Source organism: Dreissena polymorpha, chromosome 5, assembly GCF_020536995.1.
Source record: "Dreissena polymorpha isolate Duluth1 chromosome 5, UMN_Dpol_1.0, whole genome shotgun sequence".
Lineage (NCBI taxonomy): Eukaryota > Metazoa > Mollusca > Bivalvia > Myida > Dreissenidae > Dreissena > Dreissena polymorpha.
Genome location: NC_068359.1, coordinates 43,401,183 through 43,424,721, shown reverse-complemented (window position 1 = coordinate 43,424,721; position 23,539 = coordinate 43,401,183). Strand labels below are relative to the sequence as shown.

The 23,539-nt window shown below is 34.4% G+C and overlaps 1 protein-coding gene across 1 annotated transcript in view; it reads left to right on the top strand.

Annotated features, from left to right (window-relative positions):
- The first annotated feature begins 6,374 nt into the window (after window positions 1-6,374).
- LOC127832333 (neuroglian-like) overlaps window positions 6,375-23,539 on the top strand; it is a 41,471-nt gene continuing 24,306 nt past the window's right edge. The window contains exons 1-14 of the mRNA XM_052357734.1: window positions 6,375-6,475; window positions 7,731-7,810; window positions 9,170-9,275; window positions 9,972-10,191; window positions 12,107-12,257; window positions 12,499-12,627; window positions 13,104-13,206; window positions 14,370-14,557; window positions 14,896-15,030; window positions 16,780-16,956; window positions 17,317-17,498; window positions 20,333-20,429; window positions 22,282-22,569; window positions 23,117-23,487. Of these exons, the coding sequence (XP_052213694.1) occupies window positions 7,759-7,810; window positions 9,170-9,275; window positions 9,972-10,191; window positions 12,107-12,257; window positions 12,499-12,627; window positions 13,104-13,206; window positions 14,370-14,557; window positions 14,896-15,030; window positions 16,780-16,956; window positions 17,317-17,498; window positions 20,333-20,429; window positions 22,282-22,569; window positions 23,117-23,487 (2,199 nt within the window). The 5' untranslated portion in view covers window positions 6,375-6,475; window positions 7,731-7,758. The remainder of the gene's footprint in view (window positions 6,476-7,730; window positions 7,811-9,169; window positions 9,276-9,971; window positions 10,192-12,106; window positions 12,258-12,498; window positions 12,628-13,103; window positions 13,207-14,369; window positions 14,558-14,895; window positions 15,031-16,779; window positions 16,957-17,316; window positions 17,499-20,332; window positions 20,430-22,281; window positions 22,570-23,116; window positions 23,488-23,539) is intronic.

Here is a 23,539-nt window from a genome sequence, read left to right as displayed (position 1 = left end):
CCACAAAATCAACGAATATTTAGTAAAACATTTCGTAAAAGAAAGTTGACCCACAAAAAAATCAGTGTTTCCTTACAGCAATAGCCGATTTCAGCGCTAGATGTGGTATGTTAACATAAATTTAACGAGATAAAAAATGCTCTATTTTATTTCTTTGTTTAGTAAATTATATTCTTTCGCATCCATGTGAAGCTGAAATTTGAAAGAAACTTTTTTTATGACAGTGCTGTAAATGTTGGGAATTGCAGGAAATAGGTCTTACTAATATTCTTACTTTAAATTACAACAATTGTTTGTTTTATTTTCCTTCTCTGCTTATGCTTTCACCATAAGTCTGTCATTTTGGCTTAATTGTGAAATTTTGACATAACTTTGATCTTAGGTCTAGGTGTCATGTTTGTCTTTACTGGACATAATACATGTACCTTTTGTGCTGACTTTTACTTTGACATTAATGTAATCTTTCTTGATTTTTGATTAAATAATATGTTTGTTTTGACATTGACTTTTGGATTAAATGTTACTTTTTCCTTTGCTTTAACATACTACATGTACTTAGATGGAACCCTTTGTCTTGACTTGACTGATCTTGTGCTTAAATGTGATCTGTAGTGTTCCATTGCCATTACAGATGTGAATGCTATATTTTGTCTTCACTTTAATTAGATCCCTACCGGTTTCACCAGAGGGGACTTATGGTTTTGTCTCCGTCCGTCCGTCACACTTTTCTGGATCCTGCGATAACTTTAAAAGTTTTTAATATTTTTTCATGAAACTTGGAACATGGATAGATGGCAATATGGACATTATGCCTGTCATTTCATTTCGTTCCGACATCAAAAATTCTGGTTGCTATGGCAACAAATAGACTAGAAATACTGCTGAAAATGGTGGTTTTTCTGGATCCTGCGATCACTTTTAAAGTTCTTAATATTTTTTCATGAAACTTGAAACATGGATAGATGGCAATATTGACATTATGCAAGTCATTTCATTTCGTTCCGACGTCAAAAATTCTGGTTGCTATGGCAACAAATAGACTACAAATACTGATGAAAATGGTGGTTTTCTGGATCCTGCAATAACTTTAAAAGTTCATAATATTTTTTCATGAAACTTGAAACATGGATAGATGGCAATATGGACATTATGCACGTCATTTCATTTTGTTCCTCAATAAAAAAATTTGGTTGTTTTGGCAACAAATATATATAAAAAAAAATCGGGAATTTCTGACAATGGTGGAGCCGGTAGGGGACTTATATTGCTTGACAATAGTCTTGTTTATGCTACTTTTGTCTTCAATATATGACTTAAATATTATACAGACAGTGCCAGATTAAGCACCGTGGAGTCCCATAGGCAGTGATTTTTAGCTCGGCTGTTTTCGGAGAAAACCTGAGGTATTGTCATAGCCAGCTCGTTGTGTCCAAAAATCTTAACATATTGTTTACCTTTGTTAACCTTTTGAAAATTGGTTCTAAAATGAAAGTGCTTCCACCTACAACATTGAAACTTCATTAGTAGCTGCACCTTGATGAGTTCTACACGCCACACCCATTTTTGGGTCACTAGGTCAAAGTCACTGTTACCTATAAAAAAAAACAAAAAACATTCTGACAAGCTCTCATTTACTCAAAACTGCACCTGCAGCCGAACTTGGCACCCAATATGTGGTGCTCTTGTTATGTTTTTATGCTCATGTGGTGGTGTTGTTTTTGTTGTGACTACAATTGAAAGTTAGGTACTTTCATTTAGAAAAAAAGTAATTCTGAAATGTATGTAGTCAAATATGATTGTATATTCAATCATTTATCCAATATATAAATACGGTATTAACATGTGAATGATTATTTCTTTATTACTGCTAGAATACCGTGTTGCAGGTTAAGAAAGTAATTATTTTTTTCAAGGTCTCATGGGGCCCCACTAGGTAGCGGAGCCAATAGGCAGTTGCCTACTGTTCCTTATGGTTTATCTGGGACTGTATACAGATATTTCATTTGCATTAAGGAACTATAAAAAAAATCCAGGTGTAGAGGGAACAATATTTTTAATGTAAGACTGAAGCCGTATGCTCAAAATATTTCCCTCGATTCCTCGATATTGAGGGAGAGTAATTAGCCTGTTCCCACATAACGATTTAATGTGTGTATTAGTCTCATCTCACCAGGTTTGATGATGATACTAAAACATAAAATAAAATAATAATATCAATAGTTTGACTCAAAGCTTTAAAATGAAACAGTTATAATCAGAGTCCTTCATACCACAATGTTAAATTGCACATTTTTCTGCACAGTTGGAAAATTGAGGGCAATTTAATAAAGCAAAACCATGATACATCACAAAATGTTGACCACTTCTTTAAAGACTGTGTAACAGTTTTACATGCATAACTAGCATTTATATGAGCTGTGTCATGCAAAAAAGGGTCTTACGAATTATGTCACCAAAGTAGCTCTAAACCAGTGTCCACAATTGCCTATTGTGGTCAGAAGCTACTCTGTCAGCTAAGAGACCAGGGGACTGTTTCAGTAAACATCATAGTACACATTTATGATACAATACATTTTTCGAAGATACATAATTGCTTAAGTCCATTATCATATGGTTATAAATATTCAGTACTTAATTAATTACATTGGCATCTCATGCGCCATATATATTTGACGAGTATGGCGAGCTAGTTCGTCTACTTATTAAGATTACAAAATTCTCTCTTAAGTTAAGATAGTCGTATGATTGTTTATGAAATGGCCCCCAGGAGACCTTGCAGGACCTTTAAGGATATGGTAGATATGGTGTACAAAGGTTTTTTGTCACATATATCTCATATTGTCATATTACAAGGTACATAAGAATGCAAGTAGTACAAGTTGACCTTTGCATAAAAATATTTTTTTCTTGATGATGACCTTTATTACGATTGACTTTAATAAAGGACTGGACTATTGTTTAATGTTCTTCTACTTGGATGTGCATTGTTATAATATGTCATACTCCAAAGTCATATTGATCTTACTATTTACATAAGATTTTGTTTCGAACAGATTATTTCTTATTAAAAACTAAATAAATCTCTGAGCTGTGTTTTGTTGTTGTTCATAGGTACATAGATATAAACAGTGTCCATTTTAAAATCAACAGATATATACAGGTTCTATTTAAAATGTGTTTACTTTTATAGAATCCTTTACTAGGTCGTTTTGCAGAAATGTCTTGTGAGGAAATTGCTTTAATTTGAAGATTGACCTCAGTAGACCTCAGTAGGTGCGTTTATCAATCCAAAGTGTTGGGGAATTTACAAAGAGGATATTTGTTGGTTTTGTTACATTTAATATGAATTTTAATTCACAAGCGAGCAGATAAATTAATAGTATGACGAGGGGCGCAGTGTTTATTTTCTATGATACATAACAATTTTTTTTATTAAGTGCATTTCCCACTGCATTACATTTAAAAAGGTTTAAACTGGCCAATTTCGCAGGATTTATTATGTCATGATGTCAAAAAAACGATGTTGTTTCACAATTTAACAGTGAAACTTATGGATAATTTTCTTTTTTATTCTTCACTGTTTGAAACAGTGAATAAGCAGTTTTGAATCATTGCTTTTTCCATATAAATCACAGGAAAGCATTAAATAAATTGTTACAACAGGCATTTATTTTGTGACTGCTATGTACAGAAATAACAGAAAAATCAATATAAAAGTGAATGAAAGTCCCTGAAGAGATGTTCAATGAAGAATAAAACACACACGGCATAATAATGCTATATCATATTCACATATAAAAATTTAGTATTTGTTATTTATTATTGGTCATGCATGTAGGTATTATGATAAGTTAAAGTGTAACTTTACATAATAAACCACTATTTACCTGGGCAACCAGTACAACGTTGCTGTGGTTTTCAAATAAACATAATTATGTAAATTAAGTTGTCAGAATGAAACGTTATAATTAAAATATTGCATACATTGAATGAAATGGAATGGAAAACAGAAGTAATTATCCCTTGCCATAGGCAGAGGGATATTGTTTTTGCATTGTTTGTCTGTCCATCGTTTCGTTTGTCAAAAAACTTTTTGTGTACGAAGCCACATATTGGAACTGCTTTGGCAAAATTCATAGAAACTTGGTGTGAGTGTATATATGGATAAGAAGATGATGCACGTCAATTTGTGATGTCTATGATGAAGTTATGACCTTTATTGACTTAAAAATACCCTATTTATATATGATTTTTTCTGTCTTGATCTGTAATTCCTATAACACATGAGCCACAGCCATGAAACTTACCACAGATGTTTGCAATCATCTGTGTCTGAGTAACATGAAAGATACAACCATAGAGGTAACGTCAAAGTCACACTCTGAGGTTCAAGATCACAAATTTGATGAAATATTCATAATTTTATGATGACATCACTATGCATCAAGGCCTATTTAATCACTTTCTACAATTGTTCACCTTTATCTGGCTATGTACCTTTATCTGGCTATGTGTGGCTATGTGTAACAGGTAAGACTAAGGTCTCTATGGTCAAGGTCACACACTGAGGTCAAATGTTACATTTTTATATAAAATATACCTTATTTTGTTAGGATTCTACCAAACATCAAGTGAATTTTCCAATGCCCTGATATAATTGTTCATCGTTATCAGGCAGTGAGGCACATGCAATATCCTCAAAACCCCTGACATTGACAATTACTAGGAACAGTAAGTAATATCCATTTAATTACAAGATTAATTGTATAATCTAATTGTTACCAGTTATTTGTATGAAGTTCACCATCATTGTCTCCAAGATATCATCATTATGTTATTTCCACGCATGCTATAGTACATCACAGGTATCAATGAGTTATCACATGTATCTATGAGTTAAAAGCATAATACATGGACCGAAAAGGCACAACCCTTTACTTACGTCTTTTCTTTTAATTCTGCATCTGTCCATAAACAAAATTTATTTTGCGGGGGAATATTAATTCAACAAATTTGCTTGTTGCAGTAAAGTTTCAAGTTTTTTTAATAACATTTTTAAACCCCAAAAGCAATACTTATAGTACACACATTGACTGTCCTTCTGTCTTTTGTCTGTCCTACTTCTTGTGCTGATCATAACTTGACAAGTATTCAATGGATTCAAGTTAAACTTTATGTAATGATAGAGGGCTTAAAGGGAACGTGCAGAGTACAAGAACCATAACTCTCCTCAGTGTTTAAAGAGTAATTGCACTTCATTTTATTTTCTTGTGCAGAAAATCAGTCTCTCATTACTCTCTCACACAACTCTCTTATCTGTATTTTTAGATTTATTGCCATTTATTTACTTTTGCATACTGGACATAAAAAATTATGGGTGAAAGAAGGGTAAAAGAATCATAACTCTGTCTCTACTCTATTTTCCCTTAATTTGTTTTTTTGTTAAACATAACTGTAAACTTTAATTTTCTTTCAAAAAAGAGCAGAATTAAATATTGAATGGGTTCAAATTACTCTTTTCATAAAAGACTTTAAGTGAAAGCCTCGAGTAAAAGTTCCATAACTCTTTCTCTAAGATTGAAAATATTACATGTATTAAAATAGTTATTTAGCAATAATTTTACGTTGCACTTTTATTATTCCATTATAATTATTTAAGATATTGCGATGAAACTTGATATAGATCTACTGAGAATATTGTGGGTAAATGCAAACTGCAAGAACTATGACTCTTTAGTGTTTTTGGAGTTATTATCCTTGGTATTTTTATGGCGCACAGCGCACATAACATAATACTTTATTGCAAATGTCATTACTCATAAAGCATCAAAGGGATTCAAATGAAACTTTATATATAAATAAATACAACTTGTCTGTTTGAATACCAAGATTCCTTTTTGGTTTAAAACACTACTTCTGGTGTGTTTGCCTCTTACAGTGGGAACAGCGTCAACACATGTTTTATTAATTAAATATTTTAAGTTAATAAAAATATGTTTACCGGTACACATTAACAGACTAATAGAGTGAATTATGAATTGAACACTATAGAACGTTAAGTATGTTACATCTAACAAATTTTGAATACCAAGATTCCTTTTTGGTTTAAAACAATACTGGTGTGTTTGCCACTTACAGTGGGAACAGCGGCAACACATGTTTTATTAGTTAAATATTAGAAGTTAATACAAATATGTATACCGGTACACGTTAACAGACTAATAGAGGGAATTATGAATTGAACACTATCTATAGAACGTTAAGTATGTTACATCTAACAAATCTAGAAGCTCTCCGCATTCACTACATAGCAGACGATGTTTAGTATCATGTAACCTAAGTCGGAAACGACCGATCTCAACCAGCCATTCCGATGTGTATCCGGAATATTACGAACCATTCAGACTGAAAACGCTATGAACGAAAATGGCGGTGCTCTAATTTCGCTGTTTTGAATTTGGACAGGTAAATACAGGTAAGATAATAAAGTTACAATTTGTTTAAGATATCATACGTTAATTGCTTTATTTAATTTACTGTAATTAAAAATGCATGTATTCATTTTAAACTAATTACACATGAGGAGTTTTTGTTAACATTCCATTGCGTGTGAGTAAGTCGTGTTACTGTTTTCACATTGGAATTTACCTGAGGAATAGGTAAACCGATCTACTTATTGCATTTCTATATATGCACGGACATTTACCAATAGGCAAAACAATTATTTGCAACCTTTACACTTGTTCTTTTTTTACCCGTTTGTAATTCACAATTAAAAAGAATACTTTATAATGAATTAAATTAATTTAATTAAAAAAAATGTGTTTTCATTTCCTGATTGAAAGTGGACAGGTTTGATCTGGTTGTGTTTTTGTGCTGTTTTTTGCACGAGGCCATGTTTTTAAAACAGGGAGAATATGTATACAATTAATATTGGCACTTATGTTAAACTATTAAAAGTTAAGAGGTAATATGTCTTAATTTTCAATTTTAATGTAATAAAATTAGCCAAATGCAGTTGTTCCCTTGTACCCATCTCTTTAATTTGTTCTTTGTTAAAATCAGTTATTTTGAACAGTCATGTTTCCGTTGTATTTTGCTTTGTTATTTCTGGGGAATAGTGTTATTTTCTGCACCATAGAATAATTATTGCATATTTGAACACCAATATTTGAAAGTCTTAAATATAATGTTTCCATCATGTCAGGTTTTTCAATGTACTGTTACCAGGCAGTACAACAAATAGCAAATTTATTTATCATGCTGTCACCATTACACTTCCATTTGTAATTAAGCACTTATTAAAAAAGGGAATGGCAGTTTTATAGGCATTGAATGACAAATGTGTTTTTGATACCCTGACAGTCACTTACTGGTAAGGAAATTTATAAATGTAGTAGTTACTAAGATTGCAACTTAAAAAAGCACTGTTTGATGTGAACAAATATGTTTAAATAAAATAAAGTTCATAAGAATAAACAAATATTTTATGACCACAACTGTCTTTTTTCCTCAATAGCAATTCGTTCTTAGTGATTGAAAAGTCAAAATTACGTAGTTACTGGACATAAAGACTGACATGTTGGATTATAAAATTAATGATTAAGACCATATAATATTAGTTTATTTCCTCAAATATTTTACCAAAAAGTTAAAGAACATGATTAAATTTCAACTTCATTCTTAGTACCCAAATCATAATCCAAAATAACATGCATTGTTAATTTTAGGTGAACACCAAGGAGATATTGTTTCAAGATGGGACTGCAGGCAGTGATAAGCCTTCTGTGTTTGGGGGTGGTGGTTGCAGGTAAGCAGCAATCCATCTTGCATAATTTAAACCTAACAAACCTATAACAATAAATATTAATCATCTTCAAATTTCATGCTCTCTTTTTTTTATCATTAGGCCATCCTTAAAAAGTTATTTGTTTGACACTCCCATATTGCACTGACCCAATTTTTATTGTGAGGTCTGGATTCAACAAAATCTGTTTTGGCAACTTATCAAAAGTAACTCATGTTAAGATGTATGATAACGTCTTCATGGCAATCCTGTTTTACCCCTCAATAACATCCAACATTTGCCAGTGCCAGACAGGTGGTGGCAGATGCATGTTTACTTGCCATCCTACGCGCAGGAAAGTTTTTACATGTGCTGCAGCAAAACCGTTCATTAAAGGTCATTTGATTAGTAAACCAAGCCAAATATGCACTGCTTGATCACAATGAGTGTGTACATCATAGGATCTTGGTTGCAACTTTTATGTTCACTTATTTATCACACTGTCATCATCCTGTTATCAGCATGCACATGTTTGTGTTCCATCAGGGTCAGTTTGGAAAGATCTTGGGAGACAAAGTTGAAACTTCATTTATGACAACGCAAGTAAAAAGTATCATGCAGCGCTGTATGCCGGTAAACGCAAATCTGTAGGGGTTAACCTAAATTATTCAACATATGACACTCAAACTTTTAGGCATCGTTCCATACGATATGAATTTGTCCATGTGCAGTTTGTATCTCGTTTTGGCACTATTAACATTGTTTAAAATTTTGTGAGATGTTGTATGTAGAATGAAAAATATTATCATTATCCATAGCAATCCAGTGTTGTTGTTTTTCTTTCTAATTCGGGTCCGTTATGGTAAACCCGTTCCAAATGGAAAAAAGCATGTATATTTCCCAAATGGGACCTAAAAATTCCCAATTAAGATTTCAAAAAAGATAATTTATTTTATAATAATTTTCAACATTTTATTCATCTTAAATTCAGCTCTTTAAGTTGAATTTTAGTAAATATAATATTGAAATCACTTTTATTCTCATTTGTTTTCTCCAAAAATCTTTAAGAAAAAATCTCCTCAATTTCCACCTTCCCACCTGTCATGTAGAGGGCCCCGTTATGCCAAACAGTCTATTTTTTGGATGGCCTGAAGATAATTTAAAATAAATTATCAAAAGTTTTATGTTTTTATAAAATTCTGTTAATAACTAGTGAACATTTAGGTCAATATAGTGTAAGGTGACCATAATGCTGATTGAATAAAATTTGTAAGGTCACACATCTGACATACTTTATATTATTAAATAATGCTACTTTGTTTGTTCAATGAAATATGTACTCGCTAATTGATCTTATGATGTATTATGTACTCTTTGTAACAGTAAACCGTCCACCTAACATGGTCAAACATCCAGAAATGGACATTTGGTACAAACCTGGGGAATCAGTGGAGATAGCATGCATAGCGGAGGGAATACCAAATCCCATGTAAGTAACGATTCCATGTCATGGCTTACCAAATATATTGGCGGGTGAAAGTGTACACTAACATACAATTATATAGTTTGTAGGTTCACCTTTGCTTTAATGTTGACTGTGCATTGCCAAGTTCTGTTGATAATACCTGGAAAAATCCCTACCCTTTTTATAATTAAAGCTCCATTGTCTACATTACTTGTACAATTATTTTTAATTAAATTATTTTAATATGTCAAATTTTGAAGATCTTTTTCATACCATTGTCATGTTTTGTGTTTTCTTCATTACTTTCTGTTCTGATTCATTTCTTCAATACATTAAGACATACTTCACCGATCAACGCTACCGAGACCTTTAAATTGGCATATTTTGTGATAAGTTAGCACTCTAGTTTTAATTCTTATTCATATGATGATAAAACCATACATCAAGACCAGTGAATAATTGATTATACTGTCTTAATTAATATAACTACTTGTTGATTAGTAAACCATGATTTTTTTTTATTACATATGTGTACCAGTAAAGTTTCATGTTTTGATTCAATGTGGTTTAAAAGCTAGCTTAATTGTCCTAATATTATTGTGATAAAATTAAATTCATCATACTTATATGATATTTAATGGCTATATTTCTTTTTTGTACTAATCTTTTTTGGGATTGGATGTGTTTGAATGTATGTGTTCAACCTTTTTTGTTATTCAGCTATCGTTGGAAAAGAAACGGGATCGAATTCAACCCTAGCGGTAACGATGACAGAGTGGTCCAGTTACCCAATCAAGGCACGATTGTGTTCAGCAAACCAGAGCCAAAAGACGAGGGTATTTTCCAGTGCTTTGCAGATAATGGCTATGGTATTGCTGCCTCTGTTCGTGTTAACTTTCGCGAGGCAAAACTGGCCCGGTTTCCCACTGAAGATAGGAAGGTAAATCATATAATTTTGCAGTGATTAATTGTGTACAATCCAAACTGCCCGAGCGACCGCCTGTTAATAGCGACCAACAGTCAATAACGACCACACCGATTTCCTCCCGAACGATTTCACTATATATTGAACCTGCGAATAAAGCCCACCTGTGAACAAAGACCAACGACCACCCTTTTACATTCCCAAATCTCCATTTTGATAGCTTACAACGACCACTGCAATCAAAAAAAATCTACGATTTCGCAACTTTCAAAATTAAAATGGCCACCAGGACGCTGCGTAGTCACGTGATACACCTCTTACCAGTGGACTCGTCAGTCGCTATGGAGATATTGGCAAGTGACAGTTTATTGCACTCGATAGCAGTTGTTTGTTTATTTAACATGCATTGCTAATAAGTAGTCGCCTGCTTCTTTTATGCATTTGACAGTTTGTCAAAAGTGTAAAAATTTGCCTTTGTATTTAAGTGACTCGCGATTAATGTACTAATTGCCGAAAATATCAAAGAGAAATTTGGGGCTTTCATAAACTCATGAAGGAAATTAACAGTTTCATATCATTTACGATGCCTATTAAAGACAATCATTTTGAAAGTCATTCTCTTCTTAAATTTCTCCGTAATAAGACGTTCATAGATTATAGAAAAGTAAATTGTCAGTTCAAGTTAACCATCGTGGCTTCCAAGCGTAAGTTCTTGACGTTGGAAGAACGCGTTAAGGTCATTTGTTTGTTAGGTAAAGGACACAGTTGTAGACGAGTGGCTAGTGATCTTGGTGTAGGAAAAACTCAAATTCAGAGCATTTTAAAGCGTAAACATGAGATTATGGACGAATTCGAGGAGAACGTAAACTGTGAAAGTAAACGCCCTAAGCGTGAGTCGGAATTCGCGTCAGTAAATGACTTCCAGTGCATAAGTGGTTTGTTGACGCAAGTGCACGGCTCTGGCCTGTGTCTGGACCTATGATTCAGGAGAAAGCCTTGAAGGTTGCGTGTGAGTTAAGATATTTGGACTTGTAAAACAAAACTGTTTTCAATCCTTATTTCATTATACATGCATAAGTATTCAAACATTTAAACAATAGAGCACATACATAGATAAGGTACCTGTTAAAAAACTACTAGCATATTTTGCAAAGTTTCGATCGACCCTGCGAATAAAGACCACCTGTGAACAAAGACCACAACGACCAAATCCCTTGAGTGGTCTTTATTGACAGGTTGGACTGTAGTCCCCTTCATTTCTCAGGTAGGGGACGATAGGTTTTCCAGAACTTTTCCCCCAGTCGGTCCATATCTCTGTCTAAATCTGGCTTCTGCAATATCTCCAAAAGTTCTTCAGTCAGGTTGATGAAGCTCAAGACATAATTATGTGTATGAAGTGCTATATGGGGAATATGAATGTATTTGAGTTTTTGTCTTTAGTTTCAGAAATAAGTTAAAACTGTTAGAAAATTCTGGATCCTGCAAACAATAAATAAGAACTTAAACTAGGTTTATGAAACTCAGTATGTTGAGTTCACATTGTTCATCTAAAGCTTGTGGTGTAGGCTTTCCATGCCTTGGTATATAAACTTATCTGTAATCAATATAAAACAATTATTTGCTTAGAAGGTCTACATGATGACCAAGTTTTATTTTCCAGATTATTTTCATCATACAGTCATAAATAATTATGATCAACACCATGTTTTCAATATCAGGACATACTCAGGGATATGCCCAATTAACCAAGGGCTAGAATACAGAAAATTTGGCCAAATAAAATTGCATTTGTCTACCAAATATCTTCATAACTCTCCACAAAACAGCCAAAGTTATTTTCATGTTTAATGATAAATTTGGTTCATACAATTTTGAGCCAGAACAGGCCCTGAACATCTGCCATTGAAAATGCTTGCCTTTTTTCTTGCAGATTACAACTGTGCAAGCTGGTGACTCCGCAACCCTGCAGTGCACGCCCCCTCAGAGCTTCCCACCTGCAGATGTGTACTGGGTGATCAAGGAGCGCGACAACAGATGGCAGGCTATCAACTTTGACAAGAGAGTCAGCATGGACATTGAAGGTAGCAGGCTGCAAAATGTTGTTGTTGGGTTGATAGTTTCTTCAAGTTTGTGGGCCGAATTATGTTAGAACTTGTGTCTGTGGCTTATCAGAGGCTTAATTTGGTTGTGAAATTTTGAAGGAAATATATTATACTTTTAGTTAGGGTAGACTTCGCCCTCAAAATTGATGAAAGTATACCCGGAACATTTGATGCCTATACATGCGTAATCTTATTGACATTCAACTGTTTTTGATTTTAGGTCGATTGCAAATCACAAATGTGAAGAAATCGGATGAGTATGGTGGGCGAGCCTACGCTTGTATGGCCCTGAACTACTTCATGAGGGACAACTCCATTGGACCAGAAATTCAAATACAAGTCACTGGGTGTAAGGAGATTTCAATTGATTTCAAGTCAAGATCAAATCTATTTAAATTCAATTTTACCAATCGTTATAATTGAATTTATTACTATGCCTACTTTGGTCAATATCTGACAAACACAGTGTGCAGTAAACAAATGTTTGTACAAGACATCTCTTAGAGTAATAAAATCTATGGTTTTCAAAAATTGATAAATGCAAGGTCAAACAAAACCTAAATCAAAAACAAAACCCCTAGTACTGGGTGTCTTTGGAAAGATCTTCAGAATGCTTTCAGACTGGGAATCAAACATGATAGACAACATATGGTAATCTTTGATGATGAATTTACTATCCCCCCCCCCTGCTTGACACTTAGTCATAAATTGTACACTAGTGTATTGCCAAACAATATTCCACTTTACTTAACATCAAAAATGGTATATTTTGTTCATAGGTCTCTATTGTATTTTGTTCATAGGTCTCTATCGTTTTTGTTTCAGCTACTGAACAGAAGCATGCTGCGGCTGAGCTGTGGACCTCTCCCAGTGACCAGTTCTTTAAGAAGGGATCCATAGCCCGAATGAAGTGTATTTTCTCGGGAAAGTAAGTACCATATAATGTATATACCATCAGTCATATGATCATTGTTGATTTAAGGTAAAGTATTGTTTATAAATCTATCAGCCACATGCAATCTCAAGGGTGTCTTCTCCCCAGAGTAAGTGCTGCATAAGGTTCAAGTCATCAGTTTGGATTAGTATTTTTGTGAAGGTAAATATTTGTGTCTTATCGATACCTATGTGTTTATTAATATCTCTGACAATTTTTTTTATTGATCCAGTGATTTGTTATACAATTAATCCTTTTTTTGTCTTGACAAATCCTTAAATGTTAATAAAAGGTCAAGTGGCAGGTGTTTTTTTCCTTCTTTGTGACCCGCCAAAAAACGGCCCTTTCCCCTCTGATTTTTTTTCTCCTCAGCAGGTACATTTTCCCCTAGATTTCATTCCCCCCCCCCCCAATTTTTTTTTTTTAACTTTAAATACATTAGTTAACCTGATCCAGTGAAAATAGAACATATTGCATTATTAAATTATTTGTTGCCTTGAATTTGTTTTAAAAACAGTAAAATAAGCTTAATTGATTATTTAAGACTTTCCTTATTTTCCCCAAAATCCGGGGTTTTGCATGATTTTTCCCCAAAATCCGGAATTTCCTGCGATTTTTTTCCCCCTCAAAAAAGGCCAGGCCCTTTCCCCAAAATCAGATAAAAACCCCTGACAGTGGAAATCTATGTATCATACTGCCCAAGCGCAATTTCACTCTCTTGCCGTGGTGTAATGGATATGGTGTCCGCCTAGCGACCGGGAGGTCACGGGTTCAATCTGCACCGTAAGAGCGTTATTTAGATCTCTCCCAAAGACACCAAGTACTGGTTCTAGGCCCAGGAAACGGACTCGAGAGGGTTTATATAAGCCTAAGGCTTTCGATGCAATCCAGCTAAAATAAATAGGTTTAAACTAATTTCACTCTCTTCTGTGTGCAAATCTTGCATCTTGCAATAATGGCTTTTTTTATAATCAGGGCTCCCCTCAGTCAAAGTTTTTTTTACCCAAGTTAACTGTAGAATTTTTTTCATTTTAGTTTCTATATGGTATATCCAAAGACAATTTTCATGGCAAATAGCGAACAGAATATGCCATTGTCATAGTGATGAAATTTGATAAAGCTAAGAGTGATTGTTCAATCCTACCTTCACCCTACAGCCCAACCCCGGATGTGTACTGGGAGAGGGTCAAGGGCAGCCTGCCTGACCGGGCGTCCATCAAGAGCTTCGGCCAGGAGCTGCAGATCACTGATGTACAGTTGGCGGATGCGGGACAGTACCAGTGCATGGGCCTCAACACGGAGTCCACACAGCGGGCCACCAAGGCCTTAGATGTGCACATTGAATGTGAGTGAATTTTTATACTCATCATACTTACACTTTTTCAGCCGTATATACAGGTCCTTAAGTTGAAAGGACCCATTCCCAATTGACAATTGTAAAAATGTTATGAAATTGATTTTTTAATAACTATAATTTATATGATTTTGTTCTTATAGTTTGAATAAAGAGTTGTATAAAATGAGCTTTTTCTAAATCAGCAGGCATTTTTTTCCAAAATAGTGCCTACTGTGCTTATTCCAGTTGATGTGCTGTATTTATCAGATCCAAAATAATATTTTAAGTTGCAATTAAACAGCACAATTTCTGTACATATATCAGTCAACTTCAATTTTCCACTTCAGCTGCGCCAGAATGGACAGAGGAACCAAAGAACCAAGAGAAGACGGAAGGGGAGAAGGCCACGTTCATTTGCAAGGCTTTCGGGATACCAGCCCCTGTGATTGAATGGTTCATCAATGGTGTCCCACTAGGGGATTGTAAGTTTACTTTATAGATTAATCTACCGCTAACTTACTTTTGTTAATGTGGTCAGTTTTTGTTCTAGATTGACATTTGAGTAGTCTTGCTTAAGAATTTTTAGCTCATCTATTTTTTGAAAAAAAAAATGAGCTAAATTATATATTGTCATCACCTTGGCGTCTGCATCTGGTTAAGTTTTGCGTTTAGGTCCACTTTTCTCATAAAGCATCAATGCTATTGCATTCAAACTTGGTACACTTACTTACTATCATGAGGGGACTGGGCAGGCAAAGTTAGATAACTCATAACGTGCATTTTGACAGAATTATGTGCCCTTTTTATACTTAGATAATTGAAAAATTTGGTTAAGTTTTGTGTTTAGGTCCATTTTATTCCTTAAGTATCAAAGCTTTTGCTTTCATACTTGCAACACTTACTAACTATCATAAGGGGACTGTGCAGGCAAAGTAATGTAACTCTGACTGGCAATTTGACAGAATTATGTGCCCTTTTTATACTTAGAAAATTGCAAATTTGGTTAAGTTTTCTGTTTAGGTCCATTTTATTCCTAAAGTATCAAAGCTTTTGTTTTCATACTTGCAACACTTACTAACTATCATAAGGGGACTGTGCAGGCAAAGTAATGTAACTCTGACTGGCATTTTGACAGAATTATGGGCCCTTTATACTTAGAAAATTGAAAATTTGGTTAAGTTTTGTGTTTTGGTCCACTTTACCCCTAAACTATCATAGATATTGCTTTCATACTTGGAACCCTCGCAAACTATCATAAGGGGACAGTAAAGAAAAAGTTGCATAACTCTGGTTGTCATTTATACGGAATTATGGCCCTTTTTAGACTTAGTAACTTTCAAAATATGGTAAAATTTTGTGTTTAGATCCACTTTACTTCTAAAGTATCAAGGCTATTGCTTTCAAACTTCAAATACTTTCATGCTATCATGAGGGTACTGTACCTGGCAAGTTGAATTTTACCTTGACCTTCGAATGACCTTGACTCTCAAGGTCAAATTATTAAATTTTGCTAAAATTGCCATAACTTCTTTATTTATGATTAGATTTGATTGATACTTTGACAAAACAACTCTTACCTGACATACCACTATAGACTCCACCCAAACCATTAAATGACCACACCCCCACACTATACACCCCTCTCCACTCCACCCTTCCCTCCTTTTGTGATTGAAATTGAGATATTTCCCTTCACCTTTAAAAAGAAAAATAGATGAGCGGTCTGCACCTGCAAGGTGGTGCTCTTGTTTTGTTTTTTCATGACTTTTTTTGTTTCTTAAAAATAAGGTTTGATGGTAAAACTTCACCAGTTTTGTCACAAATGTCGAAACACATGTTGCATGGGCAGGATATTTTTTTGTCTTATGTGTCTTATTCAAATACAAAAAAATTGAATTGATTCAACTTTATAGACATATTTATCAGCTTGTGATATTTTGCATATTTGTATTTGCATTGTATTTGTTTTATATCAAATGGAATGTAGTGGCTTTGATGACCTCTGGATGTAAAAATGCTTTTATTTTTACTTTACAGAGAATCACTATTATTTAATCTCCTTTAAGCCGATTTCCTTATTTTGAATGCCTTTGATTACTTTACACAAAACTCCTTACTTTACTGTCTCCCATTGAACAATTTTGGTGAGGTTTTGTAATGGAAATTTTGCCCCCTTGAAAATTTCCAAAAGCGCTTTTATATGCTTTTACATTTTGTAACATTATTTTCAGCCCCTGGTGCTGAGGGTGTTAGGGATCCAAGAATCTACAACAATCCGAGATTTTACAAGGTTGGCCACAACAACATCACCTTGACGAACCTCACGCTTGAGGATCATATGAGCATCCAGTGTAACGCCAGTAACAAGCAAGGATACGTCTTTTCTAACGTCTACCTCAATGTCATGAGTAGGTGATCTTATTCGTACTCCATTTCATATTTCCTTGTTCAAAATAATTTTCAGTGCTCAGGCTAGAATTCGAGCAGCTGTCTAGAAATATGTTGAAAAGAATCAATATTATTCCTAATGGATGTATAACCTAATAAATTACACTAAACAAAAATTGATGATGTTTTTGTAACTTTACCATCTTTTGTCTGTATTTGATAAATGTTGTGCCTAAGGATCAAATCAGTATGGACATGTTAAAAGTATCAGTGGACTTGCTGCCATGATATGGCTGAAATACTGTTAGAAACATTGAAAAATAAGAACATATTATTAATTATTTGAACACATGATAATACACATGCCATTTGTTGCACAGACCAGGCACCCGAGATAGAGCTGGAGCCCCCAGATAGCATCAAGGTTGCTGAGAGTCAGTCAGTTGTCATTCCATGTATAGTACGGGGCAAACCAGACCCGCTGATAGAGTGGTACAGGGACACGACCCTCATCACCGGGGGCAGGTTCAAGATTCTGTCTCTCGGGAGCCTAGAAATATCGGTAAGCATTTTCTGTGGACGCAGTGGACATTCTAGACGAAGTGTTTACAGGGTTCGCACAGGGCTTGAAAAGTGCTTGAAAACGAGTCCTAGGCTTGAAAAGCCCTTGAACAAAGGTTGGCCTTGAAAAAGTGCTAGAAAAGTACTTATTTCATGTAAAAAAGCCTTGAAAATGTTTATTTTGTTCAAAATTACTTTTATCATCGCCATAAACTTAAATCGTTCTTAAGGAAAATATTATGAAAATTTATCCTAAATTCTTTCGCGCAAAAAATTGAGTACCAAAATATATGTTTCGTACACTATTGGGTACGAAACATTAAGTGTACACGTCACAGATTATGTGTACTACGTCAGAGGTTCGCCATTGTGATCAATTTTCGCGAGTAAAAATTCAGCGATGGGGAAGTGTCGTTTCAAACCAGAGTTGTTAACTGAATATTCCTGGCGCTACTTTCTGGTCATAAACAATGATGAAATGCAGAAAAATGCTTAAATAATTACAACTTATACGATACGTCAACATTCTTTAAACATGAATATTCATGGCGCTATTTTCTGGTCATAAACAAGTTGTCAAAATGACGTTTATCGTTATGTTTTGCGCGAAACTTATGAATATTCCTGGGAACAGAAAACAAATGACATTTGAAAAGCACATTGTTGGGTCTATATGAAGACCATTGGTGTCGGGGGAATGGGTGAAAGCGCTTTGAAAAGCCACGATAAAGGGGAAACCCACAAAGAAAACATGAAATTGAGAAGCAAACAGGGGTCCTGCATTGTGCTTTTTGGTGAAACAGGAAGGTGCTATTGTTAAAACTGTGCAATCTAAAACAGACATTAACAACAACAGCCCTGTGAAATACAAAATGTTATAGTAACTGACTTCTGTTTAAATGAAATGAACTAGTCTGTTTGATGTGAGCATATAAAGAGACAGTGTGTTTGTTTGTAATAACTTTAAAAAGTAAATACATATGTGAGACTCATTGAGTTAAGGATGGATAACATTTATGTGTATGTAATAACTAGAAATAACAAATGATTTATTGTGAAATTAGTTTAATGTTTTTGAGCAAATAAATGATATATCCTGTGTTAATCTGGCTTGAAAATGCATTTTTTAAAGGAAACTAATGTACGGTTCTCGGCCTTGAAAATGAAAATTTGGCCTTAAAAAATCCTTGAAAAGTGCTTGAATTTAGGTTTGAGATTTTTGTTTGAACCATGGTTTAATCGATTGACAAGTATAAAGATGTGATTTCCATATTTTCATTGCTTTGAGTACTTTACAAATTGATCTTAACTTTTCCTGATCTATTGTGTACTTTTTGTTATCTCAGTAAGGATGGTAGGTTTGTTTCTGAAGTGATTTCTTTTAGTAAGGGAATGGATGAACTTTATCATGACTGTTTTATTCAAAGGGAATTTTTCACGAATTTTTATGTCCCCCACTATAGTAGTGGGGGACATATTGTTTTTGCCCTGTCTGTTGGTCTGTTGGTTAGTTGGTCTGTTGGTTGGTTGGTTGGTTTGAGCCAACTTTAATATTTTGCAATAACTTTTGCTATATTGAAGATAGCAACTTCATATTTGGCATGCATGTGTATCTCATGAAGCTGCACATTTTGAGTGGTTAAAGGTCAAGGTCAAGGTCATCCTTCAAGGTCAGAGGTCAAATATATGTGGCCAAAATCGCTCATTTTATGAATACTTTTGCAATATTGAAGATAGCAACTTAATATTTGGCATGCATGTGTATCTCATGGAGCTGCACATTTTGAGTGGTGAAAGGTCAAGGTCATCCTTCAAGGTCAGAGGTCAAATATATGTGGCCCAAATCGCTTATTTTATGATAACTTTTGCAATATTGAAGATAGCAACTTGATATTTGGCATGCATGTGTATATCATGGAGCTGCACATTTTGAGTGGTGAAAGGTCAAGGTCATCCTTCAAGGTCAGAGGTCAAATATATGTGGCCCAAATCGCTTATTTTATGAATACTTTTGCAATATTGAAGATAGCAACTTGATATTTGGCATGCATGTGTATCTCATGGAGCTGCACATTTTGAGTGGTGAATGGTCAAGGTCATCCTTCAAGGTCAAATATATGGGTCAATTGCGCATGTAATGTCACTTCTGCAATATTGAAGCTAGCAATTTTATATTTGAAATGTGTGTGTATCTCAAAGAGCTGCACATTTTGAGTGGTGAAGGGTCAAGGTCAAGGTCATCCTACAAGGTCAAACATCATATAGGGGGACATTGTGTTTCACAAACACATCTTGTCTTCTTTTTTTTTCATCTCATTTTTTAATGACAAATGACAATAATGTTATGAAGAATAAATATGATTCCCTTCAACAGGGTTCAAGCAAAAGCTTGTGGGTTCTACAGCAAAGATCATGCTTTACTTATTGATTGCAAATTATAAACCCTTAATTAGTAAAACATGTACAAAGGCTATATTATTTACAAATACAAACTTAAATAATGATAATGAACCAATAATTTAACATTTTTCTAATTCAGGAGTGTCTTTTTGTTTGTTGTAGCATTGTGTTAACGTTCTTTTTAATCTAACATATTTTTTTGAAAATTGTCATTATTACAAACTTTGAACAAGTCCTGTTAACATTTTAATTCAGTGACTGTGGGCATTTTTATGTAACCATGATTCATCTGAAGACACTTACATTTAGATTATAAGGCTGCAAATCTTAATATTGTCTTTTCATAAAGAAATGTTTTTGAGTGTAAGATATGTGTTGCAGAAAACCCAGACTTTGATTAAAGTGTACTGACATAGAGACATACTTCTTTTACAGCAAGTGGTAATGGCAGATGCAGGTAGATACCACTGCCAGGCATCAAACAAGTTTGGATTCGTGAAATCAGAAAAGAATTGTTCAGTAGAAGTTAAACGTAAGTAACTGGATCATGAGGGCCCTGATTTATTTTTGCAGGCGCCGAATATTAATCACCTCATCAGTCCATTCACAATTTAAATGCTTATTATGTCCCCCACCTCTATAGTGGGGGACATATTGTTTTTGCCCTTTCTGTTGGTTTGTTTGCCCCAATTTTAACAGTTTGCCATAACTTTGCAATATTGAATATAGCGACTTCATATTTGGCATGAATTGTGTATCTTGTAGAGCTGCACATTTTGAGTGGTGAAAGGTTAAGGTCATCCTTCACAGATTTAGGTAAAAAAAAAAATCCAATGGAAGAAATCAGCTTTAAAGGGAGATAATTATCTGAACCTGCCAAATGATATAAAAACAAAACAATCAAAGCGGCGCAATAGGGGATATAGTGTTCTGACAAACAAATTTCTTGTGGTTTTTAATATAATCATACTACCTTAAGGTTACATAAACATAAATATAGTGCCTGGAGTGTAACAGTAAGGTGTAATCTTAACATCAGTTTAATTAGTTAACTGGGTGTTAAAGGCTATACATAACTTTTCAAATCCACTTTAGACAAGTGCCTAACATTGTAGCTATTCCTGATCAAAATGTTACTGGTCCTGACCTTAAAATATAAAAATGTAAGTTAAAGCCACACACCTTAAAATGAAATACATGGCATAGTAAATGTAAGTATAAATAAGAAACATATTGTATTTATGCCAGTTAGAATATATCTGGTGGTTACAAGGTAGAAATCCGTCTCATTTGCGCTTTAAAGCTTAAAAACAATCGCGTTTGTCGAAATGGACGTATACGTCTAGAAATCCTACTTTCGGTTTTAAATAAGGTACCGTTTGAAAAATAATGAATTACTTGCTAACTAGGCTATACCTTTAATTTTATCTATCTCAATTAAAATATATCTGGTGGTAACAAGGTAGAAATCCGTCTTTTTGCACTATACAACTTACAATTAATCGCGTTTGTCGAAATATACGTATATGTATAGAAATCCTACTTTCGGTTTGAAAATTAAAAAAAAAGAATAACATGCTATCTAGGCTATAGATGTAATGACAATTTTGCACACTTTCAAATTGAATCTATATGTATTGATTAACATGTACTTCATTTCAGGGTGTGTGGCTTTAAGAGTAATTGTACAAAACATTCTTAGTTATTTTTTTCACAAAAGTTTTTATTTAAAAACTATTTACAACCAAAGCACTACAAAGCACTACTAGAAGAGTGTCTCCTTATGTTGTGTAGAGTGATTACACATATTTCCGTTTATATAGAAGCACATTTGACTAGAACTTTATATAGTGGCAACTGAAACTGAACAAATACTGGAAAAATTGAAGAGTGTCTCCTTATGTTGTGTAGAGTGATTACACATATTTCCGTTTATATAGAAGCACATTTGACTAGAACTTTATAAAGTGGCAACTGAAACTGAACAAATACTGGAAAAATTGAACTACATTAAGCATAAGCAAGAATGGCATTGCTAAATAAAATAAAAGGAAATTACAACAGCAGCACTGGCAACAACATAACACTATACTTTAACTTAAATTGTTATTCCACCCAACCCTTATCTTCAATCATGCTACCATTTGTGTCATGAAGTCTCTTACAAAAGTTTTAGACCCTCTTTTTCTTTAAGAATAAAAAATAAAAAAGTGGTAGAAAAATGGTCGGTACATATTACATGAGAAATTAATAAAAAAAAGAATCCAGTGTTATCTGTAGCAATCTTATTGTCAATTCAGTATGTTGGTTATTTCAAGAGTAACGGCTTAATTTGATAAATACTCTTATTTTCCAAAATATTTCTTACAAATTTTAACTTTCAGGAAAAACTCGCATAGAACAGTTCCCAGCAGACCTGGAAGTTGTTGCAGGATTCGATGCAAAGTTCACGTGCTCAGGGTCCACAGATTTTGACGAGGCACGCAATATGGTTATTACCTGGGAGAAAGACGATAAACTTGTTGCTACAAATGAAAATAGGATGACCCAGAACTTCCAGGATAATTCTCTCACCATCTCTGGCACAATTGTTAGAGATTCTGGGGTTTACACCTGCGTCATCAGCAATGGTCTTGACACAGACAGAGCTTTCGCATTCCTAACTGTGAAAGGTGAGTGAATACAGCTTGAATATATATATTGAGGGCTATATTTTTCAATTGAAACCAATACACCAATAGCTCTAGACTTGTGCAGCCATGTGTCACCTGCCTGCTGCTATCAAATAAAGCTTTGATGCAAGCAGGGCCCATATACCAACCCATGCTTAGACTTAGAATAAAGAATAGACTTGAAACCAAAAAAACTACTGCAATCATTTGTATATATACAGACTGCTACTGGTGATAATGTTCTTAACAGAATGCTTTGCAGGATGAATTATGTAGATATGTGCAGTTAATGCCAATTTTGGCCTAAATAAAGGCAGTGCTTGAATATTCCAAAAATTGTTTGGTGAATACGGGCCCTGATCTGTCAACTGAAAAACAGAGTAGCCTGTCAGGGTTATAACTGAAAACTATATGGTAGCCTTAGGGATCTGGACATGGGCAATAAGTATTATATTACATTGAAATGGTTTCATTAAAACATGATATTTACAATAACACAGTAACAGGAAAAATCCATCACTTGTAATAACGCACGTTTGTAATGCAGCGCTTCCCGACCCCCCAAAAAGCGTGGAGATCGTTCGCTGTCTTGAGAACAGAGCAGAGCTGAAGTGGATCAAGGGTATTGAGAACAATGCTCCTGTCAACTACTTCATTATCCAGTACAACACGACCTTCAACCCCGACCAGTGGGTCTCCGCGGTAACCGTTGACTACACGCAGAATACCGCCATCATTGACCTGTCTCCATGGGTGAATTACACGTTCAGGGTCGTTGCCCAGAACAAGATAGGAATGAGTGTCGCTAGTTTGCATACACCAACAGTGTGTCGCACGAATCCGACGGTGCCGTTTTTGAATCCTGCCAACGTGAAGGCCATTGGGGATAGAAGAAATAAGTTGAAGATTGAGTGGATAGTAAGGATTTTTAACCAGGTTTTCCGAAGGAAAAAACTGGTTATTAGATTGG